Source organism: Pempheris klunzingeri, chromosome 19, assembly GCF_042242105.1.
Source record: "Pempheris klunzingeri isolate RE-2024b chromosome 19, fPemKlu1.hap1, whole genome shotgun sequence".
In the NCBI taxonomy this organism is placed as follows: domain Eukaryota; kingdom Metazoa; phylum Chordata; class Actinopteri; order Acropomatiformes; family Pempheridae; genus Pempheris; species Pempheris klunzingeri.
In genome coordinates, this window is record NC_092030.1 from 14,779,700 (window position 1) to 14,802,473 (window position 22,774).

The window sequence follows — 22,774 nt, forward strand, 5'->3', positions numbered from 1 at the left end:
TTTACTGAATAATAAATCAATATAATAATAAATCAAGTGAGAGCCATTTTCATCTATAGACATACAGCCGGAAGTCTTTTTGCAACCAGCATAGTCGCCATCTGCTGGCCATTAGAAAGAATGCTGGTTTAAAACTGGTTCTGCTTCACTTTTCAGAGCCAGAAGCTACGTCCACTTCTTTTATACAGTCTGTGGTTTGGAGGTAGAGCTGAAGTGCAGTGGAGAGGGAGGGGGTGGAACCTGGAAGTTGGTCTCTTTCAGATTCTGAGGCCACTCTCTTCTCAGTGCTACCAACCGTTGCTTTAATAACGCAGTGACAATACTCATGAGGTGTGCTGCTTTATCTGCTAAAGAGATTAAATCAAAAATGTCAATTAGTAACTTGCAGAATTAATGTTTCTATCACCACTATTTGGTTATCTGATTTACAGAAATGGCTCAGATGGTGTATACAGTAGCTGTAAGGTTATTATACCTATAGGGCTGCAGATGCATACACATGCATATATTATCCTCTTGTGCCTCTGCTGCTTCTGCTTGAACCATTCACATAAAGCTTGAATGTCGCTCCAGACACGATTATGAAAATGAGCTCTCAAGGCTGTGCACGGTATTGTCCACACAAGAAATTCTTATATCACTCTTCTCTCTTGCAGTAGGCTATCAACATTGTATCCCTTTGCCACAGATTTTTTAAAGAAACATCACACAATTGCTATTGAAATATGGTGGCAAACAGGGTCACGTCGTGGATATAGGGCAAGAAAATGACACTAGAAATATAATTCAGTGCGGTAAACAAGTGTTATGTAACCTTTATTTATATTGTCATCAAACATAGAGGTGTGTCTTGCTCATCTATTCACTCTATTTAGGCTGAATATGAGGTTGATTCATTCCATAAAGAAGTGGTAATGCGGCTGTGTTAGAACATCACACTGTTTTTATCAATAAAACTAAGTAGGGGCAGCAAGCAGGAGCATTTGACAAGTATGTTTTTCTACCCCCAATATTATTTTATCAAAACTAAGCTTGCACTTTTTTGGATGTGAGAACTCATTCCAAACAAATAAATATAAGTTATATTTTGGTTTTGTGAGAGTAAGCCAAAGAGAGATTTAAAATGTATTGTTTTTAAAGGCTTGTTCTGTTTGTTATACTATCATGCTGAAAACTGTCAAAATATAAATGAACACACTGACCAAAAAATGCTTTTTTTTAGTGAAACAACTGTTAGATGGATTGCCATGACGTTTGGTCCAGAGATTGTAGTCAGTTTAGTGATATCCTGACATTTCATCAAGCGACAACACCAGGTCAAAATATTGATTTGTCCAATACTTATGTTTATGACTTAAAACTAATGACACATGGACCCCATGTGTTTAGCGCTAATAAGGAAATGTTAGCATGCTACCTAAGATAGTGAACATGCTAAAGTTTATACTTTCTTAATATTAGCATGTCCAACCGTCTCCCAACTTGTGATCACAGAATATATAAAAGGCTGCAATAATGTCATTTGCCTTTAACTCAGAATGTTGCTCGTCATCCGTACTGTCATGGATGCTGAAATTCTCCTCAAACATAACACACTTACATCATGAGCCAAATCTCTGGAGCTTTTGGGTGCAGTTGGTGAATAATGCATTTTGTGATGATAACAAAAAAAAATGGTCACATTTTACCAGCTGCCTGTGTCTGCCCTTTCTGTTACATTGGTTATTTTGCTTCTAGCTAGTCTGAAAATAACTCTTGCTTTTTTGAATGTTTTTGGTAACCTGGCAACAGTAGTCAAGTGGAGATGTGTCTACTGCCTTCCTTGCCAATGGATGCTCTTTTCCTCTGTCTCTCCTCTCTCATTTGCTCTTAATGTATGTCTGAAAAAATGAGATCGAACTCTGACATTAACTCACATATTTAATTCAACTGAACCCATGTTCTTATATACTACAAGTAGTTATTCTTGCATCTATCAAATGCTGTAAACTTTGGGCGATTACCGGCATGACTTACATGTATATTATATGTATATTTTGTGTATGCTCCTAGTTAATGCACATGATTTATGGAAAAGATGTAGAAAACACATTGATATTTATTTTGTTAGTGCACTCTTATTTTGAAAGCTTTACCTGCCAGTTACCTGTGGGTTGCTAAGATGTTACAAGAATCCCAATGAAAAAGATTGTCATTTTCCAAGATCGTTCTCCAAATTGTCACTTCAAATCTTCATTATAAACAGGTCAGACCTTTCTTTATGCTGCATTAGACTATCTGTTGTCTGATTCTCAGGAAGTAGACTGTGGGTGTAAGCAGTGGTGGAATGTTACTAACTACTTTTACTAAGGCACTGTACTTAGGTACATAGTTTAGGTATTTGTACCCTACTAGAGTATTTGCATTTCATGCAGCTTTATACTTTTACTCCACTACATCTCAGATGGAAATGTACTTTTTACACCACTATATATGTCTGACAACTTTAGCTACTTTACAAATTAGCAATGCTACAAACGTATGATGTTCTTATAGAATATGATGCATTGTTGTAGATTAAATTACCCGAGAGTACATGAAGTAGTTAAAGATGGCACACTCTTAACAGCAGTAAAATGCAATTTTCACATTAATGTGATATTAATCCTAAAACATCAGATATAATAGTAATATAGAGTATGTTACTGCTACTTTATGCTTTTACTTTTTGTATTTTCAGACAATATGTTTCACTTTTACAAGAGAAAAGGCTTTGACGTTGCAGACTAACTGATATAATTGGGAAACATGCAGTACTGCATTTGTACACTGGTACAAATTGCTTGCAAAGCCGAGAGGCTGCCCTGTATCCAGCCCGCTTAATACATCCATGTGAAAAATCCAAAGCTCGACAGAGCTGCCTTGACCAGGTAATGTTGCTAAGCTGCGATTGGACAGTCATTACTTAGGGAAGGGGTTTATGAGACAGCCAACTGGATCTTATGTCCTCCCCTTGGATTGTGATGGGTGACTTTGACAGATGATAAAAACAAGCCTTGTAGCATCCATCCATTGTCTATACCTCTTGCCCTGTAGCATGCATTATTCAAATACAACCACCAAGCTGCCATTTTATTTTTATTTCATGTTAGCTAAACTCCTGACAATGATGAATAAAAAGCCCAGTCTGCATTTTTAATCTTGAAGTACAGCTTGAAAATACAAAAGCTTGACTTCACATTACATTTTATATGTATACGTGGGGGTATATCACAAGAACACTGAAAACTATTTGACGGTGTAGTAAGTAGTTCTAGTTTTATTTTTGGCATTAGCAATATTTAGTGAAAATGAATACCACCAAATTAAAATTCAATTTGATAGATTTATTTTAATATTGACATTCCAGAGCTTCCATACGCTACTGACTCAGCTTGCTCAGATTACAGTTTATCATACAATCATGCATTATTTTTGGTTTTAGATTGTGGAAAGCCAGTTTGGGGTACATAGTACCAAGTTAATTGAAAGAATAAACACAAGACGCAAGAGGATGAAATTGAGGAAGATGGGGATGGTTTTTAGTCCATTGCATATTATCAAACCTTTCAAACAGTAGCAAATATACATTTCAAAATGTACTCTCTCCTTTTTCAAGTGAATTAAGACTAATATAAGGTGCAATAAGATGACAAATACTAATGCTTGATCAGTAGTGTTTGCTGAGAATTTCATCAGTATATCAGTATTTAGCAAAAAACATTAATGATCACAGTGATGTAATAAATTGCCTCAATAAAATTGCCTATAAACATTACATTTCTAATTAAGTGTGTAGGTGGTAACTGTTCACATGAATGTGGTGGAAAAAAAAAAAGATGAAAATGGTGACAATAAAAATCACGGGGGTGGCATTTTCACATGTAATTTCTTTGCCTGGTTATTTTTCTTGTTTCCTGTTTTGTTAACAGCACATTATCGTATTAATTCATGCAAACATCTCATATCAGGCGATGCACATATCCTTTGCAAAGGGCAGTCAAGAGAAAACAAAATGTACACCTGCGTCAGGAATGGTCTCTTCCACTATTCTGCAAGCCTCCTCTGAATGAGTCATCCAGCTGGCTCCTCATTGGATAAGACCATGCCATCCCAAGGGATTGCCTTGCAGAGGCAGAAAGGCCTTGCTTCCATTCACAGAAACATTGGTATGCCAGCCTGCTATTTCATTCACATAAAAGACTAAATATTGCATGCTTTTTTGTCCTCTGCTTTTATTCTTCTTTGTCTTTTTGCCTCCTTTTTTGATTTGCGAGGGTCTGCCTTTTCTTCCCTGCATTTGTGTTTGCCTTTTTTTCTGAGGAGAGGAGGCAGACGTGCTGTCTTTTTTTTTTTTTTTTTTTTTTTTTTCTATATTTGCCAGGCAGGAAAGAGAGATGTTGGGAGGGACTGCAGTGCGAAATCTGCAGCAGAGTGAGAGCGGAAGCTGCTTATGAATGAGTGTCAGTCTTTCGGCTCTGCTAGATGCTCCTGAGGACATTTTACATGAATGGTGTCTGGCTGTGTGCTTTCCGCTACCGGGGAGACAAAGATGCTTCATTGCTGCTGGTTTTAAGGAGACCCACGGGCTTTTTCTGTTATCCTTTGGGTTGTTTCATTGACTCATCTGCCTGAGAAACATGCCATTCATGTTGTGTTTTTTGGAGTTGTATCATTCATGCAGTTCAACCTGGACCAATTGCTGGGTATTTTAGACGAGCTGTTAGATTGCATCTGCTTTCTAGTTGTGGACTGAATTTTATATTCCTTTGTTGTAGAATAATGACAGAGAGGTAGTGCTACATGTCAGAAAAAATGGTTTCGAAACATTTTAATGGAAATAAATTGCTTAATTAGTTTTTGCATTAGTGCCTGATTCTAAATATTTTGTGCAGAAACAACAAGTGTAATAACAAGTCATAGGATTTTGAAAATACTGAAGCAGGTGGGATGTCTGCCCATGTTCTGCAGCTATTATAAATTAACATGGACAAAATATGGATGATGTTGCGTATATCCAGTCATGCTAAAATTTCACTGTAGTGTTGTTTTCCATTATTTATAAAGGTGCTATGTTATAGGGGGGACATCTATATAGAACATTTGAATAGAGATTTTATTCTTGAATAATTTAAGTCTGTATTTTTTTGTTAATGGAGGTTTTGGCAAGCACTCCGATTGTAGCTGTTAATTATATGAATGCTAGTTTTCATTACTTGTTCATCTGTTTTCATCTCTGTGATTAGTTTATTGTGTGTGCCATCCTCTTATCGCAACTTTTATCGGTTCATCCGTTTCGTAAAATATTAATTGTGTATAACATGAATTCAAGGAAATTATTGTGAGTGATCATGTTGCTAAGTTAAACAATCAAACTTCCCCTCATTTTCCATTTGATTTTCTCAGAGAAACAAATAAGCAGGAAAGAATTACAAAGAATAAATATCAGACTGGGGAATTTAAAAATTTATTGGTTCTAGTGTGCTGTAAGTGGGAGTTTTTTTTTCTCCCTCCGACAGGAAGTGATTTGCAGTGTTCAGCAAGCCTTTTGTTGAGAAGGTTTTCTCAGATCAGTGAGTCATGCTTCAGCTCTGAGCCGGCAGGCAGGCAGACAGCAGTCAGTAGAGAGTATTTGCTCTTCCCTCGCAGTATCCGTGATCATCGACAACATAGACCTTTCTCTGTTCTCTTACTTTTTGGATTTTTGAGGCTAAAAATCAGCAGCAGCAGCAGCATCACAGCTGGAAACCAAATAAGCTGCACCACAACACTGGCACCCATTTAGATACCCATCCTCTTCTTCCTCTGCCTCAGTGCTGTGTTTCCATGGATTGTGTCTGTATATTTCTCTCTGACGGATTGGATTGCAGCTCTGGATTTCATTGAGAGCAGATTGGACTTTGGCGACAGCAGCAGCAGCAGCTCCACACAACCACCACTGTAACCTCAATAGAGAAAATTACAGTCAGGTGGCCTGTGATTGCTAAAAGGCGTTTGCTGCCTGTACTGCTGCTGCTATGTTACAGGAGAGGGTAATCAGCACGGCTCAGCCACGTCTGCCAGCACACTTGTGAAAGAGGCAGGCTGTGTGTGTCGGTTGGTGGAGAGAGGTGAGAGAGCAAGAGAGAGAAGGGTATGCTTCACCGTACCAAATACAACCGCTTCAGGAATGAGTCAGTAACATCCGTCGATGAGCTTCTCCACGGCCTGTCCATGAACCCCAAGGTCTCGGCCACCCCCCAGTCTGCTGCCGAGACATCTTACACACCCCCGACTGAGGTCCATCCCTCCTCCACCACCACCGCTTCCAGCACCACCACCAGCCACGGCTCTGACCACCTGGAAGATGGAGGCACCACCCTCTGTACCCTCATCAATAAGGTGTCCAACCTGAAATTCAGTAACTCAGGCAGCTTGCTGGGCATCAAGGGTCTGCCCTCAGCTGTCAAGGACCTGGCTGTGTCTAAGCTGCAGGTGGGTGGGGGATCGGGCTCCAGCAGCTCCAGTGGCCCGAGCCCCAGCGCGGCGACGGCAGCGGCAGCAGCCTCTGGTGTGGGCGGCTCTCTGTGCAGCTCGGTCTCCCATTCAACCCCCTGCTCGCAGCTGGAGCCAGCTGTCAGCATGAGCAAGAAGAGCAGGCTGGACGAGCTCCAGCCCGGGAGAGAGGACTGGAATCCGGCTGGAGGTGGTGGACTGGTGAGCAAGCCCTCCAGAGGATGGCTACACTCGAGCGAGAAGATCTCTGGTCCAGGAGTGACATACATTGTGAAGGTTGGTGGTCTCTCTGTCTCCCCTGTCTCATTTCCCTTTTTTATCCTCTCCCTCTTTTCCATTCTTTAGCTTTCTCTCTTTTCTTTCAATGAATCAAGCTTAGCTACCTGCAACGGGGGGATAAAGGAGGGACAATGTAGTTTCATTGGCACATCACAACATGCCCTTGAGTGGGTGTATGTAGGTTGGCTACAGCAGAAGGAGCAGTGACCAGAAAATAGACACTGAATAATTCAGGAAATAGAGAAAGTCAATATTGGGGAAATGTGGAGGAAAAAGCTGTGATGGGAAAACAAAAACAGCAATCATTTGTGTCACTTTGAGCATGCTGTAAACATTTCAATTTATACAGTATCTCTGCCAGTCTTGTGTATGTGCAGCCGCAGCGTTTTGCTTTTGTAACCATGGTAATGTGTTATTTCTGTACATTTTGCATCTCTATGAGCTGTATGGCTGTTTTAGCTTGCAGATAGTAAAATGGTGGAAAACGGGGAAAGAAAGACACACAGTGCATGTTTGTCTCATCATGTCCCTATCTCATGTTAATGTTGTTCAGCCATCATACATCATTTAAAGGAGCACAAGTTGGCGCACAACTACGAGAGCTGTGAATGTCATGCCGGCAATGAGTCACTAGCATGAGGAGTGATGATGCTGAGCCCTGGCTCTTCAAGGTGTAAAGTGAATGAAAAAAAAATGGAACAAACCATTTTCACTGAAACCTAAATGTAGCAGTGTGAATTTGCCAGAACATATAATCTTGGCTTAGCACATTAAACAAAAGTCATCATTTAGTTTTTAGGGAGCTGAATGAGAATACTGAATGGCATTGCTGCGTGAAATGTATTATATTCCAAATCAAGTTACACACCACGATTGCCATCATATGACACCTACTACAAGTTGCCTGAACAAAGCCTACAGTATCTGTGACCAGTGTGGCGTTCCATTAACTGCATTAAGGACAGACGCACTTATTTGTCCAGTCAATGCTGCTGAAAGCATCTACACTGTGAGAGGGGAAATAGGTCCGGTCTGTGCTCCCCCACCCTCTGTTTTTCCTGTGGCTTGAGTCCTGTGTGTATTGAGTTCAACGGGGTGTTATGCTCACAGCACTTTTAATTAGCGTCATGTGGTCACTCCTCGCACATCATGCACCATTACTCTGAGGGGACATTGATTGACAGTGACACTGTTTACACTCCCACTTTGAGCCCACGGTAGCTATGTGTTTATGCAAAAACAGCTGAGAGGAGCTGCAGATCTGGGCGATAACTCTCCTTTCACAATAACAGTCGTGTGATCCATTGTTAATAATTAAATTATAGTAATCGCCATCCTTTTTTGCATTGGTTACTATGTTGTAATCATTTACATCTCATGTTTTAATTCATGGCTGTTCATCATCCTTTTTAGGTGCAAAATGTTCACGTTATTCATCATTTGTTAATACTCATTTCATTTAGCCTGTTTACTGCTGCATCCTTTTAACCTGACAGATCCTGTCCAGGCAGTACAGAATGGGACTGTTTATGACATGAAGTATGATGCGTAACTTCATGTTTGAGAAGGTCTTTGCCCGCCATAAAGCCAGTAGTGAATGTGTCTGTGGTTTTGCTAGTGCATCACTTAGACGTTGTGTTGTTCACCGGGATCATTTGTGGGCTCTTCAGAGCTGGCCTCCCATTGATTTTCATAATTAATTTGAAGTTCAGTTTTACTGTGTGAGCTGTGTGTACTTGTTTTGTTGTACAGCATGAGAGAAAAACGTCTTCATGTTGTGCTCAGAATAGGCCTCTACCAATTTTAGAACTGTCTGATATATTTTTGGCCCTGCTGAATTGTGCACTTCAAACTCTAAGTGTTCTAAAAGCAGATCATATTAAACATTTGCAAATGGCATGTTTGCTGGTATTTGCAAAACGCTCACTGGGGCCTCATAATATGAAACTCATGACTCTACTAACTTGCTTCTTTCTGAAAAGAAATGGAAATAGAAACATTAGTGTCTGGATGTTTTGTTTATAGCCAGGTTATGAATGTTATTCTGATAACGACAGGAACCTGTCAGCACAAAATGTTCCCAGTCTGTGCAATATTAATCAGAAGAGTTGTAATGTGAGTAGGTGGCTCGTACTGAAGGTGGTGTTATGGGATAGGAGGACTACAATCCACCTTATGTGGCATTGTAACACACAGATGCGGATTCCAAATCACTCAACAAGCACTGACTTAATGTTTTATTCCACCTTTGCGTCAACTTTGTGTCAGACTCTGCTGGATGTTTCTTTTTTTAGCCACAAAGTACAAAACCATGATACCAGCAAGTTTAGGAAAACATATTTGCTGATGTAAGACAGGTTTATGTCTACTTGCAGCTCTTACCCTACAGTGTGTTGGGTATTGGGCATTCCAAAAAGCAAGATTAGCAAGATAAATTTACCCTGTGGTGTCTTATAGTAAACAAACAAATGTATCTTTAAGTGTTCTTATCAAAATGCATTATTTGTATCCTTGAGCCATAAAATCAAAACAACCAACAAACAATGAATGCATTTCCTCATAAAATATTTGCAAAGCTGATTATTTAAGCATCTCAAATCCTTCATCCAGATTTGCTAGATAGTAGACTTCTTCAATATTGTGTCTTTCTTGTCGCCTGAAAGCGGTGCCATTTGTCTCCTTGTGTATGTACAAAAGCATCGCTCAGTAGCTGTTCTAGTTGTCAGAAACTTAACAGGGTACCTTTAACTTGACCGGTTCTAAGATTCTTTTTGTTCTAAAACCAAGGATCACAGGAAAGTGCCTGTTTCAAACACCAGAATTGCTGAAGCTTTGGGTCTGTTACTATGGCAACGGGAGTCCTGACACTAACCCGCTATATGGCAGTGTAAACTGATTCTAACCACAGGTGCCAGATCAGTTTTCAGCCTCAGAGTCAACAACCATGGAGCTCAACCAGTGTATGCAAAGCACTTCAGGCAACTTTTTGATCTAAAAATACATTTTAGTATTTGTGCATTTCAGTTCAATTAGAACTGCTACGAAACTAAAGCCTGCAGAGATGATTTTATACCTGGAATCACAGCCACATTGTGAAATATCCATATTTACCATTTGCTCTCATTTGCAACACCATAGAGTTTTTGTAAAATCCATGTAAACCAATCACAAATGAAAAATGTGTTATTAACTACCGCGTGAAATTTTAATGATTAAAGAAAGTGCAGAGTATATAAATTAGACTCCAAAATGGTTTGTGTTGCTGTCTCCCTGTTTGAAGGGGTTTCATCTGGTAGCGACTGTGTTCACAGACATTTTTGATAAATATTGATGCATAATGTAAATTGATTGCTGTTGTGATTCACCATTAATACGTCTGCTACATGATTATTACTTACATGTATTTATATCATTTACTTTATATCACTAGGCAGCAATATTATGAAGCAGCGCTAGTCATGGCTATGCTAACGTTACTATGTCAGCTATTAAGGGATGTTGACTTACTTACTTTCTTACTTATCGCCTTATACACTGTTGCCCATAAATTTGGAATACATTTTTTTTTTTTCTTCTCATGAAATGATTGTGACAATGTGATTTTATTCTTGATAAATAAAGTGTGTATCTTCTCAACTTTATTGATCAAACTCTTCCAAACATATCACAGTGAAACTTAAACCACAATTAACCTTTGCAAACTGTGTATTCAGGCTTTAACAAAATTGGGGGTATTGAACAATTATTCCAACTTTATGGGCAACAGTGTACTTGTAGCCTGTTGAAGTAAACAGCAATTGTCAAACTGTCAGGTGTTCTTTTAGTCACTCAGCCCATATTACAGTTGCTATGCTGTTTCATAATAACTGGGACTATTTCCATAAAGTAGGAACAGTTGTGAAAAATAATAATTCATAGATTCTGTAAATTACGGTATGCATGCATTCATATTTTTCTCATGCTTCAATGGTCATAATTATTGCTGACATCCATACGTCATTTTATGTTAAGACAGGAGTGGTGACTGCAGCAGCTGTCAAGGAGACAACGCTAGTGCTAGTAGACTTGTTGACAGCCTTAGCAATGTGGCTAAAGCTATCTGGAGTGCCCATGATATCTAATATAGTGCTAACAAAGACACTTTAACTCATGGACACGTCTCTGTAAAAGTGACCTATCTGCAACAACAGAGCAGTCAACACAAGACATTGTAACACTGGTTCTCAAGGTTTTGTTGCCTGCGGTAAGGAGACTGATAACGCTACGTCATCGGTTTATTGCACTGTTTATTGCCTTCATGGAGCCACGGCCTCCGATGCAGACACTCTTTTATGTAGTGCTGTGGGAGGAGTCATGCTAAGGATGCGTCATCGATCCACCAGTTCAGCATCGGCATGTTTTTCAGCAATCTTTATGTATGTGTATGTTTAGAAACAAATCTCTGAATTTGCTGTACTCAGACTTTAAAAAAAGAAACTGAATGGATAATAAGATTTAACAGTTTACTGAGAATATATAAGTTATATAAGTTATATATATAAATATATAAGGGGGAGACAGCAACTCTAAATGGTATTGTTTCAAACTTATAGAGGTGGTTTTGTCACCTATGATGTTGGCACAATCTAACTGAATGAAACATGTTGAATAACAAATAGATTGGTCAAATCTGTAACATTAGTTGGTATTTTGTTTGTATGCCATGTATTATGTATTTCACACAGGTTTTATGTTTTTGCTTTCCAGTATCTTGGTTGCATAGAAGTCCTTCGGTCAATGAGATCCCTGGATTTCACCACAAGATCACAAATTACGAGGTAAATTGTTTTTTTTAACTTCATCTGCTGTTTTATTGTTTACACCCAAAAACAACACACATGTAAGATGTGTATTTTGTCCATAATAAAGACTCAATATAATTGTTAAAGTAGTAATCTGGGAGATTTTCATTTATATGCATGTATGTCAAAGGCAGAGTTTGCAACACTGGAGAAACTAGCAAGAGAAGCTAGATTCTAAAAGTATCTAACTGAAAATATCCTACCCTTCCCTTCACACTTTCCTCCAAAGCTACGTGCTGTCTGACTAACGTTACTGCTGGAGGACGAGCCCCTCACGGTGTTGACCGGCCACAGCCGCCTGGCCCCTCGCTCGTTCTGTACTAAACTGCTGACTGATAACGTCTCTGTCAAATGCCATAATCGTATAAGCACAAGCAAAATAGCTGTCACAATCATAACCTTACCTTGAGCTCATAGCTCCTGCTCACTGGGCTCAGAGGCTTTGCTTTGTGCTGTTAGCTCCCTAAACGACAGTGTTTCGCGGTCAGCAGTGGCTCTTTCTCATTCTTTGGCTTAGTGGGTGTATTCTTCGTTCTGGGTAACTCACGACAGTCTGTCGCTGAGCTGTGATTTCAATCGTGGCCGCACTTTCTCTGCCATTCTAGTGCGACTAGCTCGCTAGCCTTCGCCTTGTGGAAGACTCCGATTTTGCTCAATGGGTGCACTTGCAGTGTGAGTGCAGGTAGGCAAGTACGTAGGTAGACAGGCAGGTCGGCCATCCAGTAATTTCATTTGGTCCAAAAGAAATAATTTGATGAGTTTATCACAGTCCTGTGACAGAACAAACACCGGATTTTTCATCAATATAACAAGAAGTTGCAGACCCTGCCTTTGATTCGCTTTCCATTTCCAATGAAGTAACACAGTGGCGACTGAGCCAGTGGCTCACTGATGAAAGCCTTTGCATGTGCAGTGTTACTAGAAGATTAGAACTGGGTGCCAGTGGCGATATTCCTGGGAAAAATCACAAGTGGCCCACAGTTAGGGATGTATTTTCCATCACGCAACCCAGAGAGGGTTGGCAGAGTTAACACAACAGTCCCACTTATAGTACATCCATGTCTTCATTTCACTTGTTTGTGAAGCGGTGTACTGTTTTTTCTGATGTCTGTTGCGAGTAAATTTACTGCCAACTGATTGGCGTCACACAGGCGATACTGTTGTCTCTGGTAAGTGAGGGGACTCCCTAAAAACTGGTGGTTCACCTGGAAGGATGTAGTTTTGTTGGATGTAAGATGGAGATGCAGTTTTAAGACAGAAGTCAATTACCTTTCCATCAAAAGTCATATTACAATGACTTCAACTCTGTTGTGATGAATAAACTTCAAAGTTTTACATGTCGTTTTATGTAGGCAATTAAGTCAGTGTATATGTATGAGTATATTAAGTATATGAGGTCTAAAACATTAAATTATTGAGCTATACCACATTATAAAAACCCATATGTAAGTGCAAAATTATATAGAAAATTCCACAAATTCAAGCCCCACGTCCAATGCTGCAACATCTTATCTAGCTTGTTAATTTTATGCTAGCATACAGTATGCAGCTAGAATTAATGTTATTTGTAATGCAGTAAAGTTTTTGCAAACGTTTTTACAGATATGACGCTAACTCTTTCTGGGTTTATGTCTGTTTTTAACTTATGTACTTCAGCAGAATCATAATGATTACAGTTACTAAGAAACTTGACAACAACGATCTGATGAACAAAGCAGGGGAAAACCCGGGAGCAGAACAGTGACACAGAATAGAAGAACAGCAGAAAACACGTAGAGCAAAGACAGAAAGCATCAGCAGAGACTCTGAACCGTGTTATCAGTTTAAATTGGTCAATGCCAATCTTTAATGTTACCAATTATTTTTTTTGGTCTTCATGAAAAATATAGCCCCTAAATTATTGTTTGTGCCCAAATATCTTCCATCATAACCCGCTTAAGTGATTAATGCATTTATTTTTTTTCTGTTGAATCTAGGAAGTCATTGCTCTCAGTCATGCTGAGCAGATATACATTTATGTTTATAACTTAGTACTATTAAGATCCTAACAGCAATCCACCTTTTCTAAAAAAAGAAACCCAATTTAAAATGTGACAGGATTTTGATATCGTATGCAAATAGAGTACATTTAGGGTGACTTTTATCAATTTGTTGTCTGTGAGTCCATGTGTATCTTTGAAATCATTGACCAATGTGCAGTGAGGCAAAGGCCAACAGTGAATCGGTTTGTGTCACGTCCACTTTTATGCTTGACTTCCTGAAGTGAGTCCAGACTAATGTTAGCTTGTAAGCCCACTGTGATAGATAGTCTCTCTCTCTCTCTCTCTCTCTCTCTCTCTCTCTCTCTCTCTCTCTCTCTCTCTCTCTCTCTCTCTCTGTCTCTCTCACTGTGTATGTGTGTTTCTGTTTCCCTCCAATAAAGAGAGATAGACAAACAGAAAGAGAAAGCTATGTCTCATGCTGTTGCTATAATTAGATTTCTCTAAAAGAACCTACTGCTGTGCGTGATTTTTCCAGGTACAAAGGATACAGAAATTAACATTTCTGTTTCTGTCATGAAACCAATATCCACTTTGTCTCAGAGGGGAATTTGACTTTTCCACATCAAAGCAGCTCTATCTTTAGCCACTATTTAATCCACATATGGTTGTCTTATGTCTGTCTGACATAAAAATGACTTCTCATCTTAAAAAACGGTTTTAGACTTCATGGGATGTGTTGCACTGTATACCAGATACAGTCGCATTGCTTCAATAGGTGCAGTCCATTTTTAATACTCTCAAAGGCACCATATAAAACACTGTACACTGCATATTGAGTCTTGACTCAGGTCTCTTTAGGCCAAAGTGATTTCATTTTATGTGTAACAACCTGTAGAGTTTAGGCATTCTGTAAATACAATTGTTTCATCTATTAGTTTATTTACATATATTATTTTATTAGACATTTTTTATTCTTTGTTTTGTCTCAATTATTTATGGATTTCAGCATTGACAAGTTAATAGATACATTTATTCTAACCTGAGAATGAACTGAAAGAACTTAACCGACTTTACATCTAGCACCATTTTCAGGTGAATCATGAATTTGCCCAATACTTTGGCCTTTGACCAATACCTAGCATCCTGAACATACACGTCACACTATTCCTGCTAAACATCAGAGTGTTAGCATTGTCACTGTGTGCATGTAAGCATGATGATGTTGGCATTTAACTGAGCGTTCTGCTGTGCCAATGTACAGGCACACTGAGCCGCTAGGATGGCTGATTATTCTTGAAGCAAAACATTATTTTTTGTAATAGTCTTTTGTAGTACGTAATGATGAATTGTTACTGTAAAGTACAGTCCTGTACAGTCTAATTTAATGCCAAAAGAAGTGTGATTCTGGGGCTGTCGATGGTCACCATCTTGGCTTCATCCTCCTCTCACCTTCCCTCTAGGGAAGCCATCAGCCTGGTGTGTGAGGCTGTTCCAGGGACCAAAGGAGCTCTGCGGAAAAGAAAGGTACATGGATGGACAGAGGGAGGGAGGGAGGGAGGGAGATGGGGTGATCACGGGAGAAGTGATGCCCACACAGAAAGAGCTGAGAAAATGAATGTTAGTGAAAGGTACAGTAGAGAGAGAAGGAGGAAACAGCATTAGATATTCATTTACCCTTCCACGTTCTATATATAGCATCGCCTCTGTAAGTTCTTTGTCTCTCATTCTTCCTTCACATATAAAGAGAGGGAAAACGGAGACAGATAGAGAGAGGAAGAAATGATGAGAGAGAGATTGTATTTAGAGAAGAGTGAGGCTGAGGAGAGAGAAGAGAGATGATGAGGTATAGGACTGTATGTGCGTGGGCGTAGCTCCGGCCCACGATGCATTGCACACCGCGCACAGTGCTTAGTGACTCATGTAGTGCACAATATCTGTGATCAGGAGACTGAGCTTGCGTGTGTGTGCGCGCATGTTTGTGTGAGTATCTGTGTTCTGTGTGTGTGCGTGCATGTATGTGGTGTGTGTCCACAGTGTGTGAGGAGACTGTGTGTGAATGTGGGGTGTGAAATGAAGCATTACTCTGCTCTCTAGAGCTTGTTCAAATGTCAGGGAAGAGTATATAACACAAAATCTGTGCCGACTAGTTTCTCCCTCAGCATGGATGTAAGATATAAGATAATGTTATTTTGGCTGTGTGACAAATGCACGACGGTGACATCAGCTTTGCACTGAAAATGTTGAATGGGTTTGGCTAATTATATCTGGTCTCTTTGCCTCCTCTCTTGATCATAATCACCACTCACAATGATATTTTAAGTATCCAGCACTTCAAAGTCCCTTGCTATTGCTGAAATGTGCTTTGTCCAAACAAATATTGAACAATAATGTTTCCATCTGTTTTCATTTACTAGTGGTGAGATTACACTTAAATGGATAACACTCCTTAAAGCAATAGTTTGACATTTTGGGAAGTGTGCTTTGTGGCTATTTCACACAGACTTACTTTATGTTCTTTAAAGTTTTTCACTGGACATATGACATACCCATTAGTGGGCTTTTTAGGTGCAAGTTGATTTTGTTACCTTTGCCAGGCTAGCTGATTCCCTTTATGCTAAGCTAAGCAGCCCTGTCTGCTAACAGACCATTGGCTGTAGCTTTATATTTACTTTACAGACATGAGAGTGGTATTGATATTCTTATTTAACTCTCAACTAGAAAGCAAATAAGCATTTTCCCCTCAAAATGTCCAACAGTTCCTTTAAGATATGCAGTATAAAAGACTTCATTTCTGTATTTTATTTTGTTCATCCGTCCGTATCTGCCCTCTGATCCTCTCAGCCACCGTCCAAAGCACTGTCCACTATCCTGGGGAAGAGCAACCTGCAGTTTGCTGGCATGTCCATCAACCTAAATATCTCCACCAGTAGTCTCAACCTGATGACCCCTGATGGCAAACAGGTCAGTGTGCAATCTTTGTAAACAATGTGTTCCCATGGTCAAAAATAAATCTCTGCTGCCAAAAAAAAAAAAGATGAAATGAGAAAAGTGCACTCAGTGGAGTGGAGATCTCTACCAGGTTATCTCTGCTACACCTAACCGTAACCTAAAATAAAGCTAACCCCAACTGCGGTGGGCACAGCCATGAGACACACTAAAACACCTTGATAGGGGAACAGACTCCCAACTCCCTTACAGTTAAGATACAGTCGAGAAGACAGCAAAGATAACACAAACAGGGTTTATTCATCTCGTGTCGTGCCTGATTTAAGTGGATCATAATATGCTGGGTATGGAATTAATCTGCAGATGGCCCGTTTCAAAACGAGACCAAACATTTCTACATATGCCAGTTTTTGAGCCACATCAAAGGCCTAAAACAGACTAGTCTCTGCTAAAGTGATAAGAATTTCTTTTTATAGAACTGAGGCTGTTTGTTAATGGAGGTTTATGTGATAAAAGGACAGTTAGAAGGTTGCAACTTGACTTTTCTACTGTATGCACATCACTATATTTATGTGGATAATAAAAATAATTTTCTTGTGGCGGGGGTGGTCACTAATTACACTATACACTGTTGTCCTTTTTGATACTGCTAGCAGATGGTGCCTAAAAAGTAAAATCCTGCAAGACAGAATAACATTTCGGATGAATTGAGTACCAGTTCCTCGCTCTACCAACAAGCGCTTCTCCCTGGTCCTAATCCCTCAATTCTCTTTCCCCCGCTTCCATGTTTAATGCTGAGCTAAACTAAGCACATCCTCTGGGCCCAGCTCTAGACTTAACAAAGACATGGAAGTATCAGTCTTCTCCTCTGACAGTCTGCAAGAAAGCAAATAAACGTATTTCTTAATATGTCAAAACTATCTTTCTAAAGGCTACTGACGCTAAGATCTGAACCTTTCTGACATGGCTGCCTCGTGCTGTATAAGTATAAGTATTTGTTGGTAACGGCAAAGAAATTAACCAAATTCTGATATACGTTTAACATTGAATATGTGTGTTGAATAAATGCAGGTGCCTTTGTGTCTATCTGTGTGTCTTTAGAGGAATTTTCCAAGTAATATGCACTGTATAATTTTGCTCCTGACAGATCATAGCCAACCATCACATGCAGTCCATCTCCTTTGCATCAGGTGGTGACCCTGTAAGTAACTCACTAGCACATGTCAAATGAACAGGCATGATTATCTTGTGATAATCAAAACCTAAACTTCTTCATAACAAAGAGATTTGATTGACTAATTCAGTTTAAAACAACATTATTTCCATCTGGAATTACTGTTATTTATCAAAAGTCATGTTGTCATCAAATCTTTACTAGCTGGGAATTTTCCAAATTGTATTATATTATTAATTAGTTATTCCATATTAGGAAAGTACAAATTTCAACCTTCTCATCCCTGTTATTAAAATCCAATATATACTAATAGTGACTTCATTGGAAAGTAAAGGTTTCCCTAGGAAGTAACTTTGGTATTTTATAGTTGCCGATTATTACAGTTGTAATGTGTCTTTGTTTAGGACACAACAGATTATGTCGCCTATGTAGCAAAGGACCCTGTCAACAGAAGAGGTAGGTGTTCATGTCTTTAATGCCCTGTAGAGTGTCTTATATCTCACGCACAGCATGCTTCTTTAAATTTGTTGCTCTGGCCCTCGTCAGCATGCCACATCCTGGAATGCTCTGATGGGTTGGCCCAGGACGTCATCAGCACCATCGGCCAGGCCTTTGACCTTCGCTTCCAGCAGTACCTACAGTGTCCCTCAAGCAAACTGTCCTCCACACATGACAGGTGAGGTGTTCATGGTACACGCAGCACAATACAAGCACACTCACAGCTCACAGTTTCATGGTCAAACCGTGTTTTTCCACAGGGTATTAAACATGGAGGAGTTACCATGGACAGAGGAAGAGGAGGAGACAGCAGAACATCCTTATTATAACAACATCCCTGGCAAGATGCCACCCCCCGGAGGCTTCATCGACACCCGGCTGACCAATCAGAATGCAGCACCAGATGGATGCCAGGTGCAACTCAGTTTATTTGATTAATCTCTGAGAATAACTTTTGTTCTCATGTAGAGTAATATATAACTGATAATCATGTGTCCGTATGTTGTCAGATGGGCCCAGGTTCAGTAGATCAGACGTATTACCAGGGGCGGCACTGTGGTGAAAACTGGGGAGATGAGAGAAAGCCCATATTCATTCAACAGGGTAAGGAAATCCATGCTTCCAGTTCCTTAAATAAGTAAAACAAGTTTAATTTAAGCAGAATTTCACCAATTCAACACTTTGGCTTTTCTCCACATGTCGACTGTAGGGTCATTTGATATAAACAGTCTGCCCGAAAGTAAAGGTCAGGCACCGAAAACAGGAGAGATGCCCGCGTATGTAAACACACAGCAGATTGACGCCCAGGTGCTAGCAGCACTCCAGGCAGAGGCGGAAAACGTGACAAAGGGCATGGCAGCTGCAGCAAAAGAGAGCCCACGGAAGGACCTGTTTGACATGAGTAAGTCTTGGTTGGTGTGTAGTAAAATTTCAGTTTCTGTGGATTTGGAAGCAATGGTTGAAACTCACTTGTTAATCTTTGCCCTGCTTTCAGAATAACATAGTAAGATGACTTTCTAATTAGAGTTCTTAATTATAGAGGTTTCCTTGCTTTTGTTCCTCAGGGACTTGAGTGTGGCAATATAATAACACCATATCAGTTTGAAGACAATAGGAGGACAGTGTTACTGTCAGTGAACAGCTGTATTCTTTCCTCCTGTCAAGTGCAACTTTATTTTTGCTATTATTATTCACAGAAGATCAGTTACAAATGTGTGATTACTATCTGTGAAGAATTCATGAGAAAAATTACATATGAGCAATTCAAATGAGAACTGTTCTTTTATGAAATCCAGGTTCATGCGTCATCATCCAACTACTTTAGTTCATTAACTGTTAACTGTCACATTTTACTTTGCTCTTCCATTAAAAAACTCCAGCACTTGTGTGACAGAAAGTCATAATAATGATGAGATTGAACTAAAATTATTTTACAACACAATGTAGAAAACATCAGTTAATTGATTCTGAAAGTTATTAAAGTGTTAATAGCAGTACTGCTGAAAATAAAAAAAGTACCATTAGCTCAGCATGAAAAAGTTTCCCAACCTTAATTCTATTGTGTGAATTATATTTATTTTAGTTTAAGAATATCAAAAAATCATTTTATCACAGGGTGTTTTATAAAAACAGTTTTATGTATCATCAGTATAACAGAATAAGAATATGATAACTTTTACATATTCTAAAATAATATCTTTAATTTGTAACATGTTTCTATGTGCATTAATGGGAAACCATTGGCAGGGATGTGTATTGCGTCACCTGTGTGCAAGAGAAAAATGAACCCTTTGGTAGAAAAATTACTCTGTAGCACTACTAGTAGTCAAAAACTTTACAGGGTACCGATAAAGTGCTCATTTTATAGGTAAAGAAAGAGAAAGGCACGACATGCAATGTGGGTCATACTGGATTCCCCAGCTGTTTACTTAATAGTTTAACACTTATTATCTTACTACAATCTTTTTACCAGAAATTAAAAAATTGTTCTCAATTGAATAGAATTGTGACACAGATCACCTCTTAATTAATCCTTTTGGCACTGCCTTCACCTGTACCAGAGCCCTTTGAGGATGCCATACAGTCCCAGTCCCATCCAACGTCCCAGGGGCAAGCTCAGTCCCAGGCGTCTGGTCTTCATAAGGCAGCATCTGTGGACAATTCCAGCCCTCTCCTCGTGCGTTCACTGGCCTTCCGGGCACAGGAGGAGCTGGAGGGCCAGACGTGGTATCATGGCAAAATGAGCCGACGTGATGCTGAAAAACTGCTGAAAGAAGACGGGGACTTCCTGGTTCGTAAGAGCACTACCAACCCAGGGTCCTACGTACTGACAGGCATGCACAATGGACTTGCCAAACACTTACTGCTGGTGGACCCTGAGGGCACGGTAAGATCGGGTAAAAGGGCATTTAGAGTGTGTTTCTGGGACATAGTGTGGGTAGAACACAAATAGGAATACCAAAGTCAAAGATTTTCCATTCTGCAGGGAAAAAAAAGACTAACATCTTTTTCTCTTTTCAAAGGTACGGACAAAAGATCATGTATTTGACAGCATTAGCCATCTTATTGGCCATCACCGTGACAACAATCTGCCGATTGTGTCTGCCGGGAGTGAACTGTGTCTCCTACAGCCCGTTGGAAGGAAACAGTGATGCTTGCAATGCCTGATGGGAAATAGGAAGCTCTGGACAGTCTCTCCTACCATCCTGAAACTTGAAGATGAACACGAAGAGAAGATGCTTAAAGGCTCTATGCGCTGACAGTGTTTATGGGAAATTGGCCCGTGATTACTTTACTGGAGGCACTGGAAGACGCACGATTTGTTTAAGATAAAAAATTATTTATAGAACTGTTATTATTTTGTTGTGATGAATGAAATGCTATATTTTTGAGAAGACATAGGTGCATTTGGACATAATATCTTGATTTGGTGTTTTAAAAGATTAGAAATAAGACAATTGTTCTTGTAGTTTAGATGAAGTGCAAATCAAACCTCAAAGAGGTGTTAACAAGAGTATTTTAGAATAAAAACCTGAAATTTTAGTTTTGTCTGTCAAGCACAACCACATTTCTACAGGAACCGTTGGCAAAGAGTTTGAGGAAACAAAAGCAGTTTGGACAATAAATGCTGTTTATAATGAATTACTTTAGGAACAATGTCCTTTAATCTCACAAATAGCGTGACAGCTCACTCAATTAGTCACTATATAAAATCTGCTTTTATTGGGGATTAGAACTGAATGTGTTTTGCTTTGCGGTAGTCACAAAGTGTTGGGGTGCAAACAGACATCCTTCATAGTGCTGTCAATGGCTTTAAAGATAAACTTTTTTTTTTATGAAGTATTTTCTCGTGTCACTGCAGTCGCATGACTTAAAATCAACTGTTCGTGTGGACATTGTTTGTAGACCTTGATACCCCTTTATTTGAAAGAGGTGCTTGTGTATGCTGACACTGTAAAATATTTATGCTTTTCAACCAGTGATTATTTCTGAATTGGTTTTCTCTGGATTCTTCTTTTAGGTGTGTAGTCAATGATTAGTTTTGGGGCTTGAGTCATGCAATGGATATTCTCACATTAACATTTTTTTGTGTGAACTTTTGTCATTTGAATGATCACAAATGAATAGCACAATCAGAAAGTTAGATTAGTTAGATCATCTGTGTCAGTTGTACCAAGGCAAATTACCAACGTGTTGAGACTAATTGACACTTTTTACATAAGAGACTGAATTAGACAAATGTTGAGTTCACACAGCGTGCACTGTTTAATATTAGATCACCTTCACGTATTGATGTGTGAGGATATCTTATGGCAAGACCACTGTATTGCCACTAGATGTCATCACAGAAATGCCTGTTTACCCCTGTCAGTCACACTCACTTCAACTCTCTTGTGTTTTCACTTGTAAGTAGCAAAGGATGGTGGCTGTGAATTGCTTGAAGAACCGCAGTGTAGGGGAAAAATCCAACTCTAAGAGGCAAGTTTTCAACCATTATTGCTTGACAGGTCAGAGTTCATTTGCATTTGGCAGTCCACTGTACACAATCGTTCCTCAGAACAGTTCACTGTATTTAGGTTATACAGACTGTTTTTGTAGAGTGGGAATCAAAATTTTGAAATGACTTATAGAAATACTACACAGCAGTTCTGGCATCAGACTTTCTAAATGCTCTCATCGTTACTATTGTCAGTACTCTGATGGATACCAAATGAATGGGGCATTGTATTTGATATGCACTGGACCACTTCAGTTGAACCAAAATCAGCATGTGTTCAATGAGTTTGACAAGACAGATGCAATGTAAAATAACGTGCCTGTATTTTGCTGCAAGAGGGAGTGTACAGTACATGCATCTTAACACATATTTTAGCAAAGAGCAGAATAGGGATCCTCGTGAAAATATCCACCACCAGATCCATTTTGGTTTAAGCTAATAAGACTTTCCTTGATTCCTTGTGTCCCTTTTAATGTATTTAAGAAAAGGGCACAAATAATCACTGAGGGTTTTTTTTGACAACAATTATCTGCCATTAACTTCT

The 22,774-nt window shown here is 39.3% G+C and overlaps 1 protein-coding gene across 1 annotated transcript; it reads left to right on the top strand.

The window, feature by feature from the left end:
- Positions 1 to 6,153: 6,153 nt before the first annotated feature.
- shc3 (SHC (Src homology 2 domain containing) transforming protein 3) lies at positions 6,154 to 20,884 on the top strand. Its single transcript, XM_070850787.1, has 12 exons — positions 6,154 to 6,789; positions 11,539 to 11,609; positions 15,076 to 15,139; positions 16,457 to 16,576; positions 17,709 to 17,762; positions 18,140 to 18,191; positions 18,282 to 18,411; positions 18,494 to 18,647; positions 18,743 to 18,836; positions 18,943 to 19,134; positions 20,294 to 20,619; positions 20,756 to 20,884. Exons 1-12 carry the CDS (start codon positions 6,154 to 6,156, stop codon positions 20,882 to 20,884), a joined length of 2,022 nt encoding a protein of 673 aa, XP_070706888.1.
- Positions 20,885 to 22,774: the final 1,890 nt, after the last annotated feature.